A 22,031-nucleotide genomic window follows, 5' to 3' on the forward strand; every position below is an offset into this window, starting at 1 on the left:
AGAAATAAAATACAAAAATTATAAAATGGGAATGAAAAATACTATCTATAGTTTATTTCAATGAAAAAATGAGTTAATGTATTAGAATTAACATAATCATTACATGAGTTACTAGTTAATATGTAAATATATACATGTATGCCTAGCATATAATACATATACAGGTATAACTTATTAACATTTTCATAAACAATACTTAGTGCTTGCCTCTATAAACAAAAAATGATTAAAATTGATGCTCAAGCCTATCTCATTCTAGCAAGAAGTAATATCCTTAATTAATTGAAAATATCTACCTCATTTGGATAAATTTCCTATAGTTTTACTTCTTGGGTTTGAAAATTATTAGAATTTGTAGTATAGTTATGTTGCTTTAATCAGATGTGTTAACAATTTAACAATTCAATCTAGAAAAAATTTTTTAAAAAATTTATAGACAGGTGTCAGAAAATTTAGATGTCCTTTTAGTTTCTTGCACCCATCTTGAGATTACAAACATGTTTTCCCAGGTGTTTCTTACACATGTTAAGCTGTAATTACTGAATCAACATGATAATATACATTATAAGCATGATAAGGTCAGGTTTTTGCCAGTTGTCCTGGTTTAACTGTTAATAGAGTTCCTTTCATTCTTAGAAGTTTATGTATTTGCACAATAAATAATATAGCCCCCTTAGTTTTAAATGAAAAGATTTGTTTTTTGAAGCCAGAGGTCACTTTCCAAGAAAAAGGAGCCACTAGAAGGAATGCTATTTTGAAAGTCTCCTTGACTGCTCTATAGACTAAACTCTAACTTCGGTTAGAAAGAACACTTTTCTCTCTATACCTAATTCACACCCTTCCTCTCTCATGATGGCCATGTCCCTCTCTTTTGGTTTCATTTAGCCTTGCTGGAGATTTCTATATTTCGTTAGTTTCAATGATATAAACGTATGTATATATAATCAATATCTTTCTTATCCTTAATTTCAATATCCGTTTTTTTCCCATTTATTTTGTCTGATTTCATTCTCCCCACTCCAGTCAGTTTTAGTGAATGATGATACATAACATGCTACCCCACCAGTTCAGGGTGAGAATTTTTCAATAAACCTTCTCTGATACCAAGCCTGCTTCTTTTCCTATCAACCAAAAGTCTACCCGAAGCTTGGGAAAGAGCTGACTAAATGGACCCTGAATTTATTGGGAGAAAAACATGTTTCCCCTTTGAAAGAAGATGAGGCAGGGAGAGCAAGTTCAAGCCCCTAATGGCTTAATAAACCTGCTGCTCCCCCTTGTGAAGCTTGCCCTTAAAGGAACATCCTTAACCCACAGGTTATTTTTCAACGTGGCAGCGGCTCACATTGTTTCTCATGGCAGGGGGCCGTGGGCTTCTTCTGGAGCCTCCACCCTCCCTCTACCACGGTACGGCGGCCGGCCAGGGTACGGCGGCCTCCGCCATCTTGGGTTCCTCATGCTTCCTCTTTATCACCTGGCGCGGTTGTGGAGAGCCACCCGCAAGTGGTGTGACGGCTTCTGAGGCCCCACCCTCCGCTGGGGCTTCTTCTCCCAGTAGGCCAGGTCAGGAAGCGGCCACACTGGTCAGCTTGCGGGGCAGACACCTGGCAGAAACAGCCACCCCTCAGGCTCTGGGATTTCTAGGGCTTGGTGGAAGGCGGTCCATGAGTTATGGTCGATGATTGGCTGTCCCTCTGCAAAAGCAGCGCAACACTGCTCAATCTGCTCCCTTTGCACAGCTTCCCGTGTCTCCGTCGTGAGGGTTCTGGCCAATACTTTGCTTCCTCATGTTCGTCAATTTACTTGTCACTGGGTCTCCGAGTACAGAGTTTATTTTCGCTGCTGGGCCAGTTTGATGATCTAAGTCTTCCTGAGCTGTCCTCATACTTCCTCCTCAGTCAGCTCGCTAAAGGTCTGAGGTAACATTCCTTATCAATCTGGGGATCCCTGTATTCGGGTCCACCGCGACAGCACCTCGCTTGGCTTAGCCTGGAAGCCGCAGGAAAGCACTGCGCATGCCCGGCCCTAGCTCCCACCGCGCTTGCGCAGCGTGTGCTCTGTGCAGGCCTCATTTTTCTGGCTTGCGTGGAATTTGTTTTACAAGAATTTTTCCTCCGGGTACTTCCTTGGCCATATCTCATAGACTTTAGGAAGTATTATTATTTTTATGAGTGCCTAATTCGTCTTGTTTGAAATATTAATTTTGAGTTCTTGTTTGAGTCATGATCTATTTAGAGAAATGCCAAACACTTTTGTTTCCTTGGGATTGAGTGGCTATCTTTTCTACTTTGGTAAAATTTTTGGTCCAAGAATATCACTACTTTATGACTTCTGGTTTATGAAATTTATGGGGAGATCCATTGTCGCCTAGTGCATGTTCAATTTTTATTGCTCCATTGACTTTTGAAAGAATATTATGTTTGATATATAAGCACTATTAATTATGTTATATGTATTTTCCATATCCTTAATTATTTGCTGACTGATTGAAGGGGATATGTCAAAAGTTTTCATTTATAATTTTGTAGCTTTATCTTGCATTTCCAACACATTTTAAATTACATATTTTATATAATATCAAGTACTGCATAAAGTTACCTATTATATCTTACTGCTTGCTTGTGTCTTTTATCTATATGAAATATTGTCACAGTTAGTGGGTTGTGTTTTTTTGCTTGAGTAGTTTTGAATACAATATTAGCGTGTAACTTTGCTTTCGTTTTATTCATACTTGATTGGGATATCTTTGCCCATCTGTCAATTTTTTGTCTAATTTCCTGTTAAATGTGTCTCCTGTAAATATCATGGAGCTGGATTTTTGTTCTCTTATTGATTTAAGAATACATTTTATTTGTTAATTTACCAGGGGAATTTGATTATTCTCCTTTATGGTGATTTGTTTTATTGGTCCTCATAATACTTAGAGATTGAGTTTGCTGCATAACAATATCTAAATATAAGTGGGTTAAAAAAAACAAATGGGAGATAAGTTAGTAAAGAAAAGGAAAATGGGTATTAGGCAGGTAAGAGCTCTGTCACAGTCTTAGTTCCTTATCTTACTGGCGAGAGCAGCATTACATGGTGACCGTAAATTTTGAGAGACAGAGACTCAAACACTGCGTCCTCCACTTACTACTGTGTCATTTTGGGCAAATTCATTTTTCTAAATTGGATTTAATTCATACAATATGAATAACCTCCTTTAGAGTATTGACGGGAGAATTATATGATAATACATGTAAACCATTCAGGGTATGCTAAACATTGACCACTGGCTGATATTTTCATTTATTTGTTAATTTTTATTACTTCTATTTATTTTCTTACATATTTTGACTTATATAATTCCATTTTTAATAGGATATCATAGACGTTGGTGGTAAATCAAGTTCAGAACAAATTTCCCATACTATATTTCCTCTGTGTATCTCTGCATGTTTTATATTATATCTTCCCCTTGCATGAGATCTTTGGCATGTTTTTCCACCATACCAGCCCTCCTTCATTCCAGAAATTGTTGAATGAATCTGAACATTCAGTTCTAGATTGCTGTTGTGTTTTTTTGTTTGTTTGTTTGTTTTTAGCATTATACATCTGGTATAAGAATTTTTTCTTCATATTTGTTTTAGAGTCAAAAATTAATTTTATCAGTTTCATTAGGCACCAGTTGTCTTACATACATGCTTTCTGTTTCTGAATGTTTTCTTTTTCTTGAGACTCCCCATATTCATTTGCAAGGGAAGGTGTGGGTGGTATACTTTCATAACTTGAATGTATAAAACATTTTTTTTTCCTTGCTGTCACTGGTGAATAACAGTTTTGTTGGGTGGAGAATTTTTGACTTTCCATCCTTTTTCCTAGAATACCTGTAAATGCAGTTGTTCCAATATCTTCTAGCACTTAAGGCTCCCTGTTAGAGATGAAGCTCATGTGTCTCAGCTCCAAATCCACCCTCTCCCTTCTGCTTTGTGAAATGAGGCCAGGCCTCAGCAATTACCTGCGTCCCAGTTTTTCCAGCACTGCCAGAGCAGGCTTCCATCATCTCCTCAGAGGTACCACCACCAGTCAGGTCAGCTAGGACCCCTCCTCCAAGGTCTGAAACTCAACTCCAAAGGGCACCTCTTTTAAGATGCTAATGTTGATAATCCTGACCTTTTTTGTTGTTGTTGATTTCCCAGACAGACTTTGGGGTGCAGCTTCTTTCATTTACTGTCTCTATATTATTCCCATCTTCTCCTTTTACCTTTCCAATCCTCCAGTGCTGTTTAACAAATTTTTAGAATCTCACTAGGAACATTAATTGTAATTTGACAAAGTTTAATTACATATTCTATATTAATGCTTTCATTGGAGGTCATTTTATCTCTCTTCTCTGCTTGAGCCTATTTTCTTTTTTATTTATTTATTTATTTATTTATTTATTTATTTATTCATGAGAGACAGAGAGAGAGGCAGAGGGAGAAGCAGGCTCCCAAGGAGCAGAGAGCCCGACGCGGGACTCGATCCCAGGACCCTGGGATCATGACCTGAGCCGAAGGCAGACGCTTAACCATCTGAGCCACCCAGGCGCCCTTGAGCCTATTTTCTTACACTTTCCATGTAAATGGCATTTTCTGTTGTCTGCTAATATTCATAAATGAAGGTTTAGAGTATTCAGTGTTCCTTGTTTACTGTGTTGGCTGCTGTTGTGTTCTGTAGATACACACATAATTAGCCACCTACTAAATGGGCAGTTTTAAGCCCCACTGTGGAAATCTGTCCCAATTTACTGGGTGTTTTTCCACACAGACAAACACAGGGGATAATGCTATGGCCAACAACTCCACAAACAAGGCTTTCTCTGGGCCAGGTCTCATGTTTTTCAGTTTATTTCTCTGACTGCTTTCCCAGGTGCTTCTGGGAAAAGTAGTGTTGATGCTGCTAGCCAAGTGGTCCCCCATCAGCAGCGGTGTGGTGGCAGTCTCCCGCAGGTCCTTCTGGCTTTGTGGCTTTATCTTCAGTGTATGGGCTCAGGTGGAGGGCTTTCTACCCACACCCCCCCACCATCCACCCCCAAACAGCCATTGCTTCCAGATTTTGCCTCCCCAACCCAAGGGAAATTTACATGTCCTCTTGGAATTTCCTCCTATTTTTGCCTGACTCACTGAGCAGTGTTCATAAGCTGCTAGCTCCCAGTGCCTGCTTTTGGTTGGGTATACATTTTTCTGTTTGTTATATATTATTTCTGGATAATATTCTTTTGGTTTGTGGCATGAGGTTGGTATTGTTCTTAGTTTCAATGAAACTAAAATTTTATCTTTTTCAGAGGGGGGTGTGTAATTTCTGTGGTTTGGAGGATTGCCATCGTCTTTCTGGAAGCCTGTCAGTATATGATTTATACTTGAAGAATCACTTAGTAAGAGAGAAAAATATCATGTGTAAAGAACAGAAAAATATTTCATGAAACTATTAATAACTATCAATACTGAGATATATGTATATAATCTCCACATATCCACTCCCAACATCTGTCCTGAGCTGCAAAATACATTTCTAACTGCTGTTAGACCCACAAACTTAGTAATATCTCTATCAACATTTAATGTAGATATTAAAATGGAACTTACAGTGAAAGCTGAGAGCCCAAAGAAATAGATGCCAGTAACTGTCAGGTGTTAAGTAAACTACAACATTGCCACTTACAAAGCAATTGGAAGAAAACAAGTTGAAGCTCTTAGCCTCTTACCCAATCATATGTAAATTAGGGTAAGTTAGTTCTTTATGTATTTTGGAAAATAACATTTTTTTAGATATATCATTCGCAAATATTTCTCCCATTCTGCAGGTTGCCTTTTAGTTTTATTGATTATTTCCTTCGCTATGCAGAAACTTTTTATTTTGATGAAGTCCAAACAGTTTACTTTTGCTTTTGTTTCCCTTTCTTCCAGAGTCATATCTAGAAAGAAGTTGCTACGGCCCATATCAGAAAGGTTACTGCTTGGAAAAAAAAAAAAAAAAAAACCAGAAAGGTTACTGCTTGTGTTCTCCTTATGATTTTTATGGTTTCAAGTTTCACAATCAGGTCTTTAATCTATTTTGAATTTATTTTTGTGTAAGAAATGGGTCCAGTTTCATTCTTTTGCATGTTGCTGTCCAGTTTTCCCAACATCATTTGTTGAAGAGAATTTCCATTGGATATTCTTTCCTGCTTTGTTGAAGACTAATTTACTATATAGTTGTGGGTTCATTTCTGGGTTTTCTATTTTGTTCCATTGATCTATGTGTCTATTTTTGTGCCAGTACTTTTTGATTACTACAGCTTTGTAATACAGCTTGAAGTCCAGAATTGTGATGCCTCCAGCTTTGCTTTGCTTTTTCAAGGTTGTTTTGACTGTTGAGTCTTTTGTGGTTCCATACAAATTTTAGGATTGTTTATTCTATTTCTGTGAAAAATGCGGTTGGCGTTTTGATAGGGATTGCATTAAATGTATAGATTCCTTTGGTAGTATAGACATTTTAACAATATTTGTTCTTACAATCCATGGGCATGGAATGGTTTTCCATTTCTTTGTGTTGTCATCAATTTCTTTCAACAGTATTTTATAGTTTTCAGAGTCCAGGTCTTTTACCTATTTAGTTAGGTTTATTCCTAGATATCTTACTGTTTTTGGTGAAATTGTAAATGGGACTGATTCCTTAATTTCTCTTTCTGCTGCTTCATTATTGGTGTATAGAAATGCAACAGATTTCTGTGCACTGGTTTTGTATCCTGTGACTTTACAGAATTTATCAGTTTTAGGAGCTTTTGGGTGGCTTCTTTTGGTTTTTTTTTTATATAGAATATCATGTCATCTGCAAATAGTGAAAATTTTACTTCTTCCTTGCCAATTTGGATGCCTTTTATTTCTTTTTGTTGTCTGATTGCTGAGGCTAGAACTTCCAATACTATGTTAAATCACAGTGCTGAGAGTGGACATTCCTGTCTTGTTCCTGACCATACAGGAAAAGTGCTCAGTTTTACCCCTTTGAGGATGATATTAGCTGTGGGTTTTTCATATATGACCTTTATTATGTTGAGGTATGTTCCCTCTAAACCTACTTTGTTGTTTGTTTTTTTTTTTTTAATCATGAATGGATATTTTACTTAGTCAAATGCTTTTTTGTTTTGTTTTGCTTTGCATCTATTGAAATAATCTTACAGTCCTTATCCTTTCTTTTATTAATGTGGTATATTATGTTGGTTGATTTCGAATATTGAGCCACCCTTGTAACCCAGGAATAAATCCCACTTGATCATGGTGAGTGATTTAAAGAACTTATAAAACTCAACAGCTGAAAAACAAATAACCCAATTTAAAAATGGGCAGAAGACATGAGTTTTTTCAAAGAAGACACAGATGGCCAACAGACCCATGAAAAGATGCTCAACATCACTGATCATTAGGGAAATACAAATCAAAACAACAAGGAAATATCACCTCACAACTGTCAGAATGCCTAAAATCAACAACATGAGGAACAACAGGTGCTGGCAAGGATCTGGAGACGGGAACCCTCTTACACTCCTGGTGGGAATGCAGATGGTGCAGCGACTCTAGAAAGCAGCATGGAGTTTCCTCAGAAAGTTAAAAATAGAGCTACCCTATGACCCAGCAATTGCACTACTAGGTATTTACCAAAAAAAAAAAAAAATTCAAAGGGATACATGTACCCCATTGTTTTAGCAGCATTATCTACTATAGCCAAATTATGGAAATAGTCCAAGTGCCCATCAACTGATGAACGGATAAAGAAGATGTAGTATATATGTAGTATATATTTACTTGGCCATAAAGAAGAATGAAATCTTGCCATTTGCCACAACATGGATGGAACTAGAGGGTATTATGCTAAGCAAAGTAAATGAGTCAGAGAAAGACAAATACCATATGATTTCACTCATATGTGGAATTTAAAAAACAAAAGAAGTGAGCAAAGGGGACAAAAAGAGAAGGAGGCAAACCAAGAAACAGACTCTTAACTATAAAGAACAAACTGATGGTTACCAGAGGGGAGGTGGGGTGGGGGGATGGGTGAAAGAGGTGATGAGGATTAAGGAATGCACTTGTGATGAGCTCTGGGTGATGTATGAAAGTGCTGAATCACTATATTGCATATCTGAAACTAATGTTACACTGTATGTTAACTAACTGGAATTTAAATAAAAACATTAAAAGAATTAAGTGAAATTGGAAATAGAAGAGGATTTTTAGAACAAGTTCTGTGTGGCAGAGGTGTGGGAGTGCTTTTGTCTCATGTCAAGCCTAGGGAAAGAGGCTTAAGAGGTATCACTCAGAATTTTCAGTTTGCATCTCTTGGAATGCTGGGGACACAGAGGACTGACTTCTGGCTCATTTGTGATAAGGGGCCTTTGAGCTAGCTGCTCTATGCAGAAGTTGTCACACTGAAGGTAATCTGACCTTCCACTATCTGTTGAGGCAAAGAATGCTTGAGTTGTTCCAGTGGCCAGATTTGGGTCACATGTGAGAGTTTTCTCTTACCTGCTCAAGTAGGCATCTGGAGTGGTACGGGTCCCAGCAGAATAATGGCATATGGGGTGTACTGAGAAAAGAGTTGTGACCAACCAGTTCAAGAACATGTTTCCACCCAATTCAAGGGAACTGCAAAATGGGACCCTTATGAGTATTATCTCCACTGCAACCCTTCTCCCCGCTCCCCTTTCATTTCTTATCCCCTTTACTTTAAGGTGACCTGAAAAGTCATGGAGGCTGCAAAAGATTTTATTCAAATGCCTTGATGGTTTTGAAGGGGTAAGCTTCTGATTACATTGACAAACCAAGCACATTGCCGTGTTAAAAGCACTTGTTTTCTTTTCCTCGCTTACAGCACATCCCATCCTGTCAAAATCCTGACTATCCTTTAGATGGACTTGTTGGAACTGTTTCTTCTACAGTATCATAGGCAATTCAAGTCCAGAGCCTATATCCAATAGCCCTCATTCCCAGCATGTAATACAGTATATAACACATATTAAGCACTTCATAAATGTTTGATGAGTGAAGGAATGAATAAATGATAGGACTTCTTGAGCAGATGGAGGGACAAGCTGTTTATACTAAAGTATGTGGGAATTTAAATTATATAAGTAAAATGAGTGGGTGTATGTCATTTATTGAATACCCAGTAAAGGTCCAATAATTTTTTCTTGAATGAATGAATGAATGCTAACATAAATGAATGTGTGAAAAATGGCTACATATACATAGGCAAGGTTAAAAGAGAAAACAATTTTGTTGTTTGGTTTATTCTATATGTCAGTAAAATGATTTGCACATTGGCCGTGTTTTTTTCTTTCTTTCTTTCCAGGTGATCCTTGTATTTGTACTAAGCATTGGGTCTCTAATAATCTATTTCATCAACTCTTCTGAGTGAGTAAAATCCCCAGTCACCCTTGTCTGCTGTGTCAGTAGGTTGCCAGCTAATTTGGAATTTTCTGTCAGGAATAATGCTTAACATGCTTTTAGACATACCCACACACAAACTCATAAAAAAGGATAAGTGTTCCCCACCCAAGAAGCACTACACCCAATTCCACAAAAAAATTGCACAAGTTTCCCCTGTATCCTGTCATCATGAATTGCTAGGGGCTGTGGTGCTACACACAGGTCTATTCGAGAGTCTCAGAGACTAGAAGCCTCCAGCTGTGGTCTCCACCCTTGGTCTCCACTGAGGAGGGTGTTCTATGCCTTTGGAGTCCTTAAGTGTTGAAACAGAAGTTCTGTAGTTGTTTTAGAGTTTCTCATAGGTTTCAAACAACTTTGGACGGTTTTGAGAAAGGAAAATGCTAGACCTCACCTGGGATAAAGGAGCACATTATTGTCTGCTCTTCTCTAAAGCCATTCTCTTCTTCTATGCCCAAGCTAGAACAGTTTCTTGGACACAACCCAATCTAATCTGAACTCCACACTGATCAGCTAGCTAGGAATTACATTGGATTTCCAGCTGAAGTAAAATTAGGATTACAGGGCCACTGAAGTCAGGCTATTTTAGAAAGACTAGGGAAACTAACAGCCTTTGTTCTGTGAACTCCTTACTGATTTTTTAGGAAATTTTCCTTAAATTTGGATCAGATCAATCCATTTGACTTAGATTAGCTCTGTATCAGAGGAGTACAGAAGCCAAAATGTCCTGGCTAGGTAGATGGTTTTGCAAACCAAGAGGAGCCACATAATCTCTATGCCCCTGAATCCTCATTGATAAAGCAGAAACAGAACCAATAAGCTCTGTGAAAGGAAGAACAGGTAATTGCCTTGTTATTTTCAGCTCCATGTGCAGTCCATGGTTTTGTTTGTGCATACTTGTCCTCCCAAGAGAAAAGTAATTTCCTTATGATGTGAATTTAAGTGTCTTGGACTAACCAGTCATGGTGAATAAATAGAACACTGACTACTCTTTGTCTTCATTTGGTCTTGTATAGTCAGAGCTTTTAAAATGTACATCTTTATACATTGCTCTTGTTTCTTTTCCAGCCCTGTTGGAAGCTGTTCTTCATATGAAGACAAAACCATCCCTATTGACTTGACTTTCAATGTGTTCTTTAGTTTCTATTTTGGGTTGAGAGTAAGTATCTATGGAAAGAGTGAGTAAACAGATGAACACAACAGGTGCCACTCAAAGAGGTCCATGTGTGTCTTCGTTGTACTATCTGCCTTTGTTTTCAGGCTCTAAAACTAGAGGGTCTGTACCCTAAATTGTCCAATGTATAAAGAGGCATGAAAACTCTCTCTTGCCCTTGAAACTGTATCTTGGCCAAAAATCCCAATGCAAATGAGAATGATTCCTTTTTAAATATCATCATCCTGTCATGCTGTCCTCCTTATTGGCTTCCCACCTACCACCAAGAAAGCTTTGCTAATAACCACAAGCTAGCAAACCTGAGTAATAGCCTCTGAAAATGTCATTGGTTCCACTGATGGCATATGTGCCATATAACTGTATAAAATTTTTGCATATCTTTGTTTCATTTTTGTTATACTCATTTATTAAATAGTTCTCTCACGCCACAGGAATTTATTGAGGATCCATCCTAGATCTAGATTTCATTGTATTTATCCATGCCATGTTTATGGGAGAGACTGTGTGTGTGTGTGTGTGTGTGTGTACACACATACAAGTGTATATGTGTATATAGACATATATAATGTGTGTGTGTATATGCTCTGTATTTTTATGACCTTCCTTCAAAACTTAACTCTGACCACACTGACCATCAAAATCTTTTTAGAGTAACCTCCCTCTGGAAATGCTTACTTTCTTAATCTAAATAGGGAAGCTCCGACACGTAGTTTGGCCAGCCAAGTTTCTAGATAGTTGTGCTTTTTCCACTGAAGGCCATCCTAAATCTTCATTGCTCACAAATAGGAGGCTTTATCTATGCAATTATATAAATCAGAAAGTTCTAGGAGCAGCAGGAAGGTCAAAGTGTTTATTCTGAAGTGTGAGAGTTAAGATCTGGTGAGTAAAATGGGTTCATGTTCATTTATTGAACACCCACTAAAAGTATGTTTCTAATAGAATGAGATCAAAGCTTCACTGGATGAGTGAAATGCAGCTGAATAAAGCCACTCTTATGTTCATTTTAAAATTGTCGAAGGTAACAGAATTTGGAGTCTTTTGTTTCTATTTCATAGTTTGTGGCAGCCGATGACAAGATCAAGTTCTGGTTGGAGATGAATTCAATTGTAGACATCTTTACCATTCCACCAACCTTTATTTCTTATTATTTGAAGAGTAATTGGCTAGGTAAGTGTGTTGTGGGAATCAGGAGCAATTTCTAAAAAAAAAAAAAAAATCCTCCATGTTCACTCGTAAGTACCCTTCATTTTCCTTTAAAGCCTAAATGCCGTTTAAAAAATTTATCGTCATGATTATATGGTTTTGTAATATATTTTCAGAACTTATTTTTTTTTAAACTCAGTACCTGGTGATATACCTGATACAGGGTAGGTGACAGTAGCTGTTTATTGTTTATGGACTGACTCATCCACAGCCTGAGAGGCAAGGCCCAATCATCCCATCCCCCTGCAGCCCCTCTTTGCTGGAATCCCACAGGGACTGGAAGAGATGAAAAACCTCCCTGGGTCTTGAAAAGCTCTAAATCATCCTTTCCGGACAGGCTGTTAGAGATTTATTTAATTATTTTGTTTTTAATGTGGATGCATGGACAGCACGTGAGCATTATGTGGCTTTTATCAGTTTTTATGGAATTTTATATTATTATCTATTACCTATCAAATATTCCTTGTGGTTCCAATTCTCAAACTATGTAAAGTAAAACATCATGCAAAAACTGAGGAGCAGATCGCAGCGATTCTACAGTCAGGAGTTTAAGTGGTTTATGAGTAATTGCCTGTTCTAAAGAGTTCAATAGAGTAAAATGTTAGGTAGTGTTTATTATACGTGAGCTATGCTTCCTCAGGCTTTATATTATTAGCTCAACAGCCCTATGAGGTAGGTACTTATAATTCCCATTTTGCAGATGAGGAACTACGGAAGTTAAGGGAACTGCTTTAGATTACAATAGCTGTTTAGTGTCAGGGCCAGGATTTGAACTAGAGGTCATGCTCTTAAACCTCTGGTGTGTTGTATTTGAGCATCTCTAGGAGAGGAAGAGTATAAATAGTCCCAAAGGTGTTATAACACAGAGTGCTCCCTGAAGTGCCCCTCTCCTTTTGGCAGATTTCTCCTTTTGATTGCTTTGTAGGTTTACGGTTCTTAAGAGCTTTGCGGCTGCTAGAACTCCCTCAAATCCTGCAAATTCTCCAAGCCATCAGAACCAGGTAAATGCTAGCCCTGCCTTAAGTCCTGCTTACTTCCTGGTTTGGATTAGGAAATTAAAATGTAAACTGAACCTTTAACTCATTTCCCATCAGAATTTCAGCGCAAATCCCATGAAATCCCTTAGCTCCCACGATACTATTCACTCACTCACTCTCATTGTATTAACATCATATACTGGCTGAGAACTTTGCCATCACTTGAAAGAGTTTGTTTCTTCTTTGTTTTGCAGAGCTATGATGTACAAGTCCATTTAGACTTTAATTCTGCGTCTCCCCTAAAAAAAATTTTAAAAGTAATTCAGAGGCTTTGGTTCTACATACTTGCTATCATGAATCACATCTCTTCTGTCAGACCAATTTCTCTGAGCATGAGGTACCCAGTAGCAGCCGTGAAACTGCTTACAAAAATAGAGCCACCTAAATGTCTCAAAAAAAAAAAAATCCAAACTTTCTTGAGCAGCAATACTTCTAAAGTTTTAAGCAGTTTGGTTTAATGTTACCCACTGAAAATCTCCATGTCTCTATGTTCTCCCTGGAAGCATCAAATTTTATAGGCCAGTTGGATTTCACTGCTAAATGTTCATGGTTTATGGAGCAGTCGGGACTGGGCTGTTCTTGTGTAACAGGTGGCCCTACCTGAAAACCATAGAAATTTCAACTAAACTCTAGAGCTTTACTTAGGAAACAGGAGCTTATCTGATCCCCTTCACTCAAAGATCCTGGTATGAGTTTAGCAATATAAGTCATTTCTGTGATCTACTCAAAATTCCATTTTGCAAACCCATTCTCTGGATTCCTAGGACACTGCACTTTGTACAGTTACTTTAGACAATGTAGAAATCTATCAAATTTATTCTATGATGATACACTTATATTTTTAAAAACAATCTAATATCAGGCTAGTGAATGTCATAGCAACATGTAAAGATTTTGAACAAGTGTGTGTCACTGGCTATGTTAAGAGCTGGGCATCTCTGACTCTAATGTGTATATGAATCAAGTAGAGGATGTAGATCTATAGATCAGGGGTGGGGTCTGGGATCCTGCATTTCTAATAATGCTCCCAGGTAAGCGTACCATTGCTTCTGGCACAGAAGAGTAGCCAGATTTTAGAGGATGGGGTATTGTGTTTTTCTGGAACCTGTCAGAACCCGACAGTTTTTTGTCTTTCTTCCTCTAGCAATGCAGTGAAGTTTTCCAAACTGTTATCAATAGTCCTCAGTACCTGGTTCACTGCTGCAGGTTTCATTCACCTGGTAAGCATCTCATCAAACTCCCTAATCTTGCTGGTCAGCATGAACATCTTTTCTTTTAAAAATTCAGCCAAACCTTCTGAACTCCTGTCTCACTGTGTGAGGTTTATCATTTTACTTCCCCTTTGTGGGTCTTCTGCACCCCCATATTTTTACAAATACATATTTCCTGCACTCAGGATATCTATGTTCCTTCTTTCAACTTTCAAAACTTGCTCTCAGGAAAGGATCTAACAAGCTTACCCTTCAAAAGAATAAGCAATAGATGAATCTTATTGCTATATCTTCATGGAGGTCTCAGCATTTTACAAAAGAATAAAAAGTCAAAGAAATGAAGGCAGTGAGAGATTTTCACACTAATGAAGCTGGAGAGTTGTGGGAGAGGAATTGGTGAGTAGCTAAGGGGAGCTTTGGGGCTTTTTTAGTTCTCCTGAAATCTATCTGCATATATAACTGCCTCCTTTGCCTGTAGGAAAGGCTCATTCTTATCTCACATAATCAGCTTTATAATAAATAGATTTCAACAATAAGGAACAAACTCCTGGACTTTATTGCTTGAGGACAGTTGAGGAGCAGTCATTAAAAATGCAGAAATTGAAGTAGGATCTTAAAAACAGAGGTCGTTGAGAAAAACAAAACAAAAAATACAGCAGGCATCTTTTCCCTTGAGTCCTTATTTCAAAATTAATTAAAACATTAACAATAAAAAAGAAAAAGTTTGAAGTTACCATCTTCAGCTGAAAGCAAACTGTCAAACACCAAATGAACCTTCAAGAAATCTAAAACCAGCCGCATCCCTCCTCAGTCCTCAAGCAGGAGAGAAATTGCCCTGAGAGAAGATCACAGCAATACAAGCAGATTCTGGATCTAGAGTATTGCACCTGGGTGCATGGGCCCACCATGGGAGCAGCAATCATCAGTGTCCTTCTGAAGACCTGTTGGTAATCACAGGATGGTAGACAAGGGAGTGCTACAGGAGAAACCATGGTAACGGGAATTTTTCATCTTCAGTAGCAGTTCTAATGAAGGGCTCTTGGGCTGAATGTGGCCCATCAACATATTTTATTTGACCTAATTAGTTTGTATTTTCTGTTCTGTTTTTTTATTGCTTGCTCACTTTTATGGTGAGCTCACATAAAATCTCGGATTTCTGGATTCTTTGGGAAAATACAAAGTTCTGGCAATCCACTCTCCCAAGGCCACCAATAATCTTAGTGGAAGACTAGCTGCTCCCTGTTAATAGCATGTGCTCTTGAGTTAGACACAGTTTCAACCAGGCTCACTTGAATCAAAGTCTCTCGCTCGAACTTTCTAAACATGTGAACATGTGCCCTTGTTGGGCATCTAGTCACCCAAGTGAGGAGACCTCCAATGAAGGATGCATGTAGAGAAAGATGGAGAAGCAACCAGAAGACTTGTGATGTAAGGGAATGCACTGTAAGTCACCCCAACATTTGTTGAAAACCTGTAAGAGCTAGATCCCAGAGCAAAGAAAATGGCAGATTTTCTTGGGGAAGGATATTTGAAATGACAAATCAAAATGAAAGCTATAATTGTCCCAGCTCACCATCTTCACATATACTTATTGGCCTTCAGCTAAAAGTTGATATGATTAAGAGGTGAGTATTAACCAGAAAGTAATCAGGATGGTGCCCATGCTTAAATTCTGCCAAAAATAGCAAGGAGGTGTGGTAGAGAACAGAGACACATCAGTATATAACAACAGTTCTTTAATGTAATAGAAGAATAACAATTACAAGATAATTTGTCCAAGGAAACAAAGGAAAAGTTAAGAAACAAAGCACATCCGTATTTGAGAAAAAATGCAAACAAAAGGCTTTAAAAACTAAAAATATGAATTTAAACAAAATATATAAGGTTTAAAATAAAGGATTATTAATCAGCAGCAGGAGTTGGAAAAATGGGCTGAATGATATCAGAGAAAAAGGAAAAAGTATTACTAGAGCTGAAAACTACATTAGAGAGAACCAAAATGTAGTCAATGTGACAGAAACATGCTCAGGAACATGGTGGACAAGTTTGCGGCAAAAACATTGACATGGAAAAGAACAAAGGTACTCCAAGCAATGTCAATTGAACAAACTATAAAATTAGTGTTCCTGAAGAAAAGGACATGAAAAATGCTTTAAAATAAAAATATAAATAAATATAAATAAATAAATATAAATATATAAAAATATATTTTATATATAAATATATATAAAAACATACAAATAAAAAATAAAATCTGTGGGTTAGATGGTACACTGTATCCCAGGGAAAATGACCCTGAATTATATATTCCAATCATATTCTGGAGCAGTTTACTGACCTTTAAGAATAAGGAGAGAATCCAAGCAGAAGAAAGCAAAGTCTATATAAGAGGGAGTCATGAAACCAGCCTCAAATTTCTTGTCAACATCAATCAATACCAAAGATGACAGAGTAGGGTCTGCAAAGTTGTGCGAAAGTATAGCCTATCCTGCCATTTTAAGTACTCAAGAGAAAATAGCACCCATGGGTCCCTTTTTTTTTTTGAGCTCCTTTTTTTTATTCTTATGTTAATCCCCATACATTACATCATTAGTTTTAGATGAAGCGTTCCATGATTCATTGTTTGTGCATAACACCCAGTGCTCCATGCAGAATGTGCCCTCCTCAATACCCATCACCAGGCTAACCCATCCTCCCACCCCCCTCCCCTCTAGAACCCTCAGTTTGTTTTTCAGAGTCCATCGTCTCTCATGGTTCGTCTACCCCTCCGATTTCCCCCGCTTCATTCTTCCCCTCCTGCTACCTTATTCTTCTTCTTCTTTTTTTTTTTTCTTAACATATATTGCATTATTTGTTTCAGAGGTACAGATCTGAGATTCAACAGTCTTGCACAATTCACAGCGCTTACCAGAGCACATACCATGGGTCCCTTTTAAAAATGTATCTTGCTATAAAATCCAGCCCCATAGGAGATGAATCAAAACCAGGAGCTCAGGAAAGAGGAAACCATGATATAAAGTAGAGGTGGTGATTATTGAATGAATTAGAAATAGACTAAGATATAACTGAGGGAATTACGGTTGCAGACTTCACGCACATGTACAATATAAAGATAACATAACTTGTGCAAATGGTGGGGAGGTAAAGAGATGGGAGAGCATTCTTGTGTCCTCCTTTATAGCATTTCTTATTCAAACAATGTGAAGTTTTAAAACATAGCATTTCAGTTTTGAAAGATGGAGTTAAAAATAGAAAATAATTCAGTATCTTGACATTGGTCCATAATCCTTTACCTTAATATTTCCCATCTGGGACTGATGGGTCTATGCTCACATGGTTAGAAGGAAGAGCAGAGTGGACAAGTAGGCCAGCAGGAGGCTGCCGAATCTGAGAGAGGTGCTGGGAGGGAGAGAGGGGAGGAGGATGAAACACTAAATACTCCCAAAGAGAGTGAGCTAAACCTTAAAGCGTGATTTAACTTTCACTGAAGGAGATTTCCAGGTTGAAATAAATTTAGTTTTCGTTTATATAAAATGTGCCAGGATAGGATTGAATCCCTGTCCTGAGATGACGCTATAAAAGACACTATGGGGTTTTAGCTTGAAACTATCTCAAGCAACTCTTTTAATCCTGGGGAGATATATATGACTCAAATACATATATATGACTTAATCTGTATGGTTTAAACTGGTTTTCTTATAATATACTAGTCTCAGAAAACAGTGAAGACTACAGAAGTTAGTGGAAGCAGATTAGTAGACTTTGCAACAAAATCCACTGCCAGCCATGAGAGTTAAATATAGATGTATGATCCCTTTCTTATTTTGGTGTAGGTATTCTAGGAGTCCATACCCTTAACCTACTCATCAAACTTAAGAAAAGGTCACTTTTAGGGGCACCTGCATGGCTAAGTCAATTAAGCATCTCACTTCAGCTCAGGTCATGATCTCAGGGTCCTGGGATCAAGCCCCACGTTGGGGTCCCCACTGAGTGGGGAGTCTGCTTCTCCATCTCCCTCTGCCCCTTCCCCATTCCTGCTTGCTCTCTCTCAAATAAATAAATAAAATCTTAAAAAAAAAAAACTTAAGAAAAGGTCACTTTTAAGAAGTGATCAAATACCTGAATGAACAATGTTATTTCTAATTTCTGTTTCAGTTCTTAACACTGAAACAAAAAAAACTACTTTCCTCAGGCATCTCTAACATTTTATCATTTTTGTGCTAAATAGAAATGGAAAACATAGGAAATATGTAAGCTATTTGGAAAAAAAATCTAAAAATGGAAAATGGAAAGTTGTATACATTATATAGTTATTATTATGTATGATATATATCATATTTATAAGTTTATGTATATACTATAAATATGAAGTATAGTGTCATTGCCTAAGTTGCTCATTTTATTTAATATAAAAAAGATAATCTAATAAATTTAGTTTTCTTAAAATGTGAAGACTTAGGGAGAAATCAGAGGAAATATTCTTCAGAGTTTTTTTTTTTTTTAAAGATTTTATTTATTTATTTTAGACAGAGAGAATGAGAGACAGAGAGCATGAGAGGGAGGAGGGTCAGAGGGAGAAGCAGACTCCCTGCCGAGCAGGGAGCCCGATGCGGGACTCGATCCCAGGACTCCAGGATCATGACCTGAGCCGAAGGCAGTCGCTTAACCAACTGAGCCACCCAGGCGCCCCAGAGTTTTTTTTTTAATCACGGAAAAGATTTTTTTTTTGGAGGTGGAAAATAACCTGGAAAAATTTTTTGTTTGCTTTTCCTTAGACTCTAGCCTTCATGTGCTTAAGCTCATTGAAATGAAGTGCTCATGTAAGTGCTTCTTCTTTTTTTTTAAGTGCTTCTTTTTTAATGATAATCCTGAGCTAGTGGAAAATGATAATAAATAATAATTGCTCGATCTGAGAGCCTTTGGAGTCTCATGACTCTTGGATGCTATGATTTGCCCAAATGAAGAGAAAGGGATATGGGCAACCAGTCCCCCAGTGGAGCACTCCAAATGTGGGCTCAAGCTACATGTCACCACAGAGTTCAGCAGTAATCACAATGAAGGAACACAAGACTTCACAATCAATATCCACACTTCGCAAACCCTTTAGTGCAACCTGGGAATCACAATACTTCGTTTGGATTGAATTAAGTGAAACTAGTCCAGTGTTTTGTCTATTCTTTATAAACTTGCCCTTGGATTCCATTTAGAGAACTTTCCTGAATCTTCTCTCTTTGGACAGGTGGAAAATTCTGGTGATCCCTGGCTCAAAGGTAGAAATTCACAGAATATATCATATTTTGAGTCTATTTACCTGGTCATGGCAACAACGTCAACTGTGGGCTTTGGAGATGTGGTAGCCAAGACATCCCTAGGACGGACCTTCATCATGTTTTTCACTCTGGGGAGTTTGGTGAAGAATATTTTTTAATATCTTTGAATATAGCTACATAAACCAAAAACATGTAGTTAATGGTGAGAAATAAAACAATATAGGTTTGAGATTGAATGTTGCATTGTTCAGAGCAGGTGTCAAATGAAAATGGAAAGATATTTAGAGCCCATATTTTCCAAACTGCATCCCCTAGGGCTCATGACGTAATTGCTTGATTGCCAAGGATGAGGATGGCAGACGAAGGAGAGCAGACTTTCCTTATTAGCCTCTGCATTGAATTGAGCGACCCTATATTCCTTTATCTTTGGCCATCAGACTAAAGTCTTTCTTCCAAAGAGAAAGAAGGGCATTTGAGATTTGATTTGAAGAAAATTCTGTTCTTTCCAGACCAAATGAGTAAGCTCTCTCTGAACTAGCATTCTATTTCAGATATGTGAACATCTGTACTTGGTTCAGGAGTGTGTCATGGACAAAGGAAACCTTTTCTTTTAGTGACTTTAATTTCAATCCCTTAAAAACCATTAATAGAATTCTACCATACTGATATTCCTCTGTCCATATTGTTACATCCCCTCATTTCATTCATTTTTCCTGAACCCCTTTCTGTCCCACATGCTTTATTTTTTTCTAAGGCCTCAAGTAGTACCAACTCAAAGAGTCTGAAAGGCAGTTAGATGTGACTACAGGACAAAATGGGCAGGAAGGTTGCCTTACTGCTTGTCTTTGCTTTCATCATTTTGAATGTTGCAAGGCATTTTATTGAATTTAAACCAAATCCAAAGGTTGAAGTAAGGAAGAAAAAATGGTCTGCCTTTTAAAAACAGTTCACAGTCACACCCCTCCTAGATAAGAGAAAGTTTTATGTACCTTCTTTCTCCTTTATAATCAGAATTTTGGACTACCCTTGAAAATAAAGACACCTAAGATTTTATTTGCTGATCATTTTAGATCCTATTTGCAAATTATGTCCCTGAAATGGTGGAACTTTTTGCTAACAAGAGGAAATATACCAGTTCCTATGAAGTAGTCAAAGGGAAGAAGTAAGTATAGCTTTCAGGTACAATTTCCATAGTTTGAGAAATCCTACTAGTCACATATCCCTTTCTAAACACCTATCACCTGGTGTAGGTGAATATATTGGCAAGTCCTTCATTCAGCTGAGAGGGTTGCGCTAAAATAAATACCATAAGAAAATATTTGCTATTTGATAATCACTGCTATATAGATGCTTAGCCCTTAGTAAGTCAACTAAATGACAGATAATGTTGTCATTCCTTGTCAAGTATTGATTGTAGCAATATTTCTACATCTCTTACCACTAACTCTTCTCTTACATCTATTCCTAACTGTCCTATTCATTTTAATCATACGGTTAACTTATGGCTAACTTCACATAATGGATCAAATTAAAACCACAGTTCAAATTTAAAATAATGACTTCAATTCTGTTGTGTTGGTTCAAATCTCCCTACGCCATATGGGAGCTCATTCACAGGCAGAGGTTTGCTAGGGGGAAGAGCAATTTCCACATCTTCTACAACACTTCATAGATCACCTGTTTTGTCCATGTCACAGATACCTGTTCCAGATGGGAGACAGAGTTAGTGTTGTTTTTTACCCTATTTCTCTGTGATGTGTTACTTCAGTTTCCATTATGGTTTTCACATCTAAGAAGGAGAGAATGGATTGGAGATCTTAAATTTGAAGCAATAATTTTTTATTTAGTCTCCATCTGCTATAGAGGAAACAGGTACAGTGAAGACAATCTGTCTTGGAGTGGTCTCAGCACAATTGGAAGAAGGATTGACCTAGGAGTCCGAAAGAGATTGACCTAGGAGTCCAAAGGAGAAAGTAAAATAATAATAATAATAATAATAATAAAATGAGTGAAAAACAAATATTGAAAACAATGAAATGAATTAGATAAGCCAAAGTCTGATCCAATTTATCACAGGAAAGGAATGCGGAACACATGCCAAAGTAGCCCAAAAGGTCTGGAAAATTTAAGGTTAAATTAAGCTGAAAGTACACTTTCGGTTTCCTTAAATGAGTAATAGAGGGAAAAATAGCTTCTTTAAATGCATGAAACTCAAGGAAATTGACAGCTATTTTTCACTGTAAAAGTTACGTGCATAGATTTTGCACCTGTCCCAGATGTCTCTCCATTAGACTCACTTTTTTGTAGGGACTAGATAATTTTTGATGTGGAAGAAAAACCAAAATAACCTAGAATATATTGCCACCCTGCCATACTGTTTGAGAAAATCAGTGAACCATGCTGAACCTCTGTTTTTCCTTTGAAAAAAGACTAGATCAATCAGGAATCAGGTGAAAAAAATCAAGTGAAATAACGCAGGCGCCAGTCCCTTATAATGTTATAATAACTATGAAAAACATAATGCTTATGATAGTTATTATTGTATTCCTGAAAAGCTATGTGTAATTCAAATGTTTGGATTCATACCCAACATGGGATGAATTGGGACTACAGAAATTTGATGTTTCTTCTCTTTATTGGAGATGCAATCTTCAGTGTTTCTATTTTTAAAATCTGGGTAGTTCAAATACCAGATTGAT

The 22,031-nt window shown here is 37.5% G+C and overlaps 1 protein-coding gene across 1 annotated transcript in view; it reads left to right on the forward strand.

The window, feature by feature from the left end:
* The window catches only part of KCNU1 (potassium calcium-activated channel subfamily U member 1), a 170,909-nt gene that overhangs the window by 14,262 nt on the left and 134,616 nt on the right, over positions 1-22,031 (forward strand). Inside the window, 7 exon segments of the mRNA XM_044912803.1 lie at positions 9,343-9,404; positions 10,506-10,596; positions 11,667-11,778; positions 12,740-12,815; positions 13,996-14,071; positions 19,302-19,472; positions 20,403-20,494. Of these exon segments, the coding sequence (XP_044768738.1) occupies positions 9,343-9,404; positions 10,506-10,596; positions 11,667-11,778; positions 12,740-12,815; positions 13,996-14,071; positions 19,302-19,472; positions 20,403-20,494 (680 nt within the window).

Source organism: Neomonachus schauinslandi, chromosome 2 (genome assembly GCF_002201575.2).
Source record: "Neomonachus schauinslandi chromosome 2, ASM220157v2, whole genome shotgun sequence".
NCBI lineage: Eukaryota > Metazoa > Chordata > Mammalia > Carnivora > Phocidae > Neomonachus > Neomonachus schauinslandi.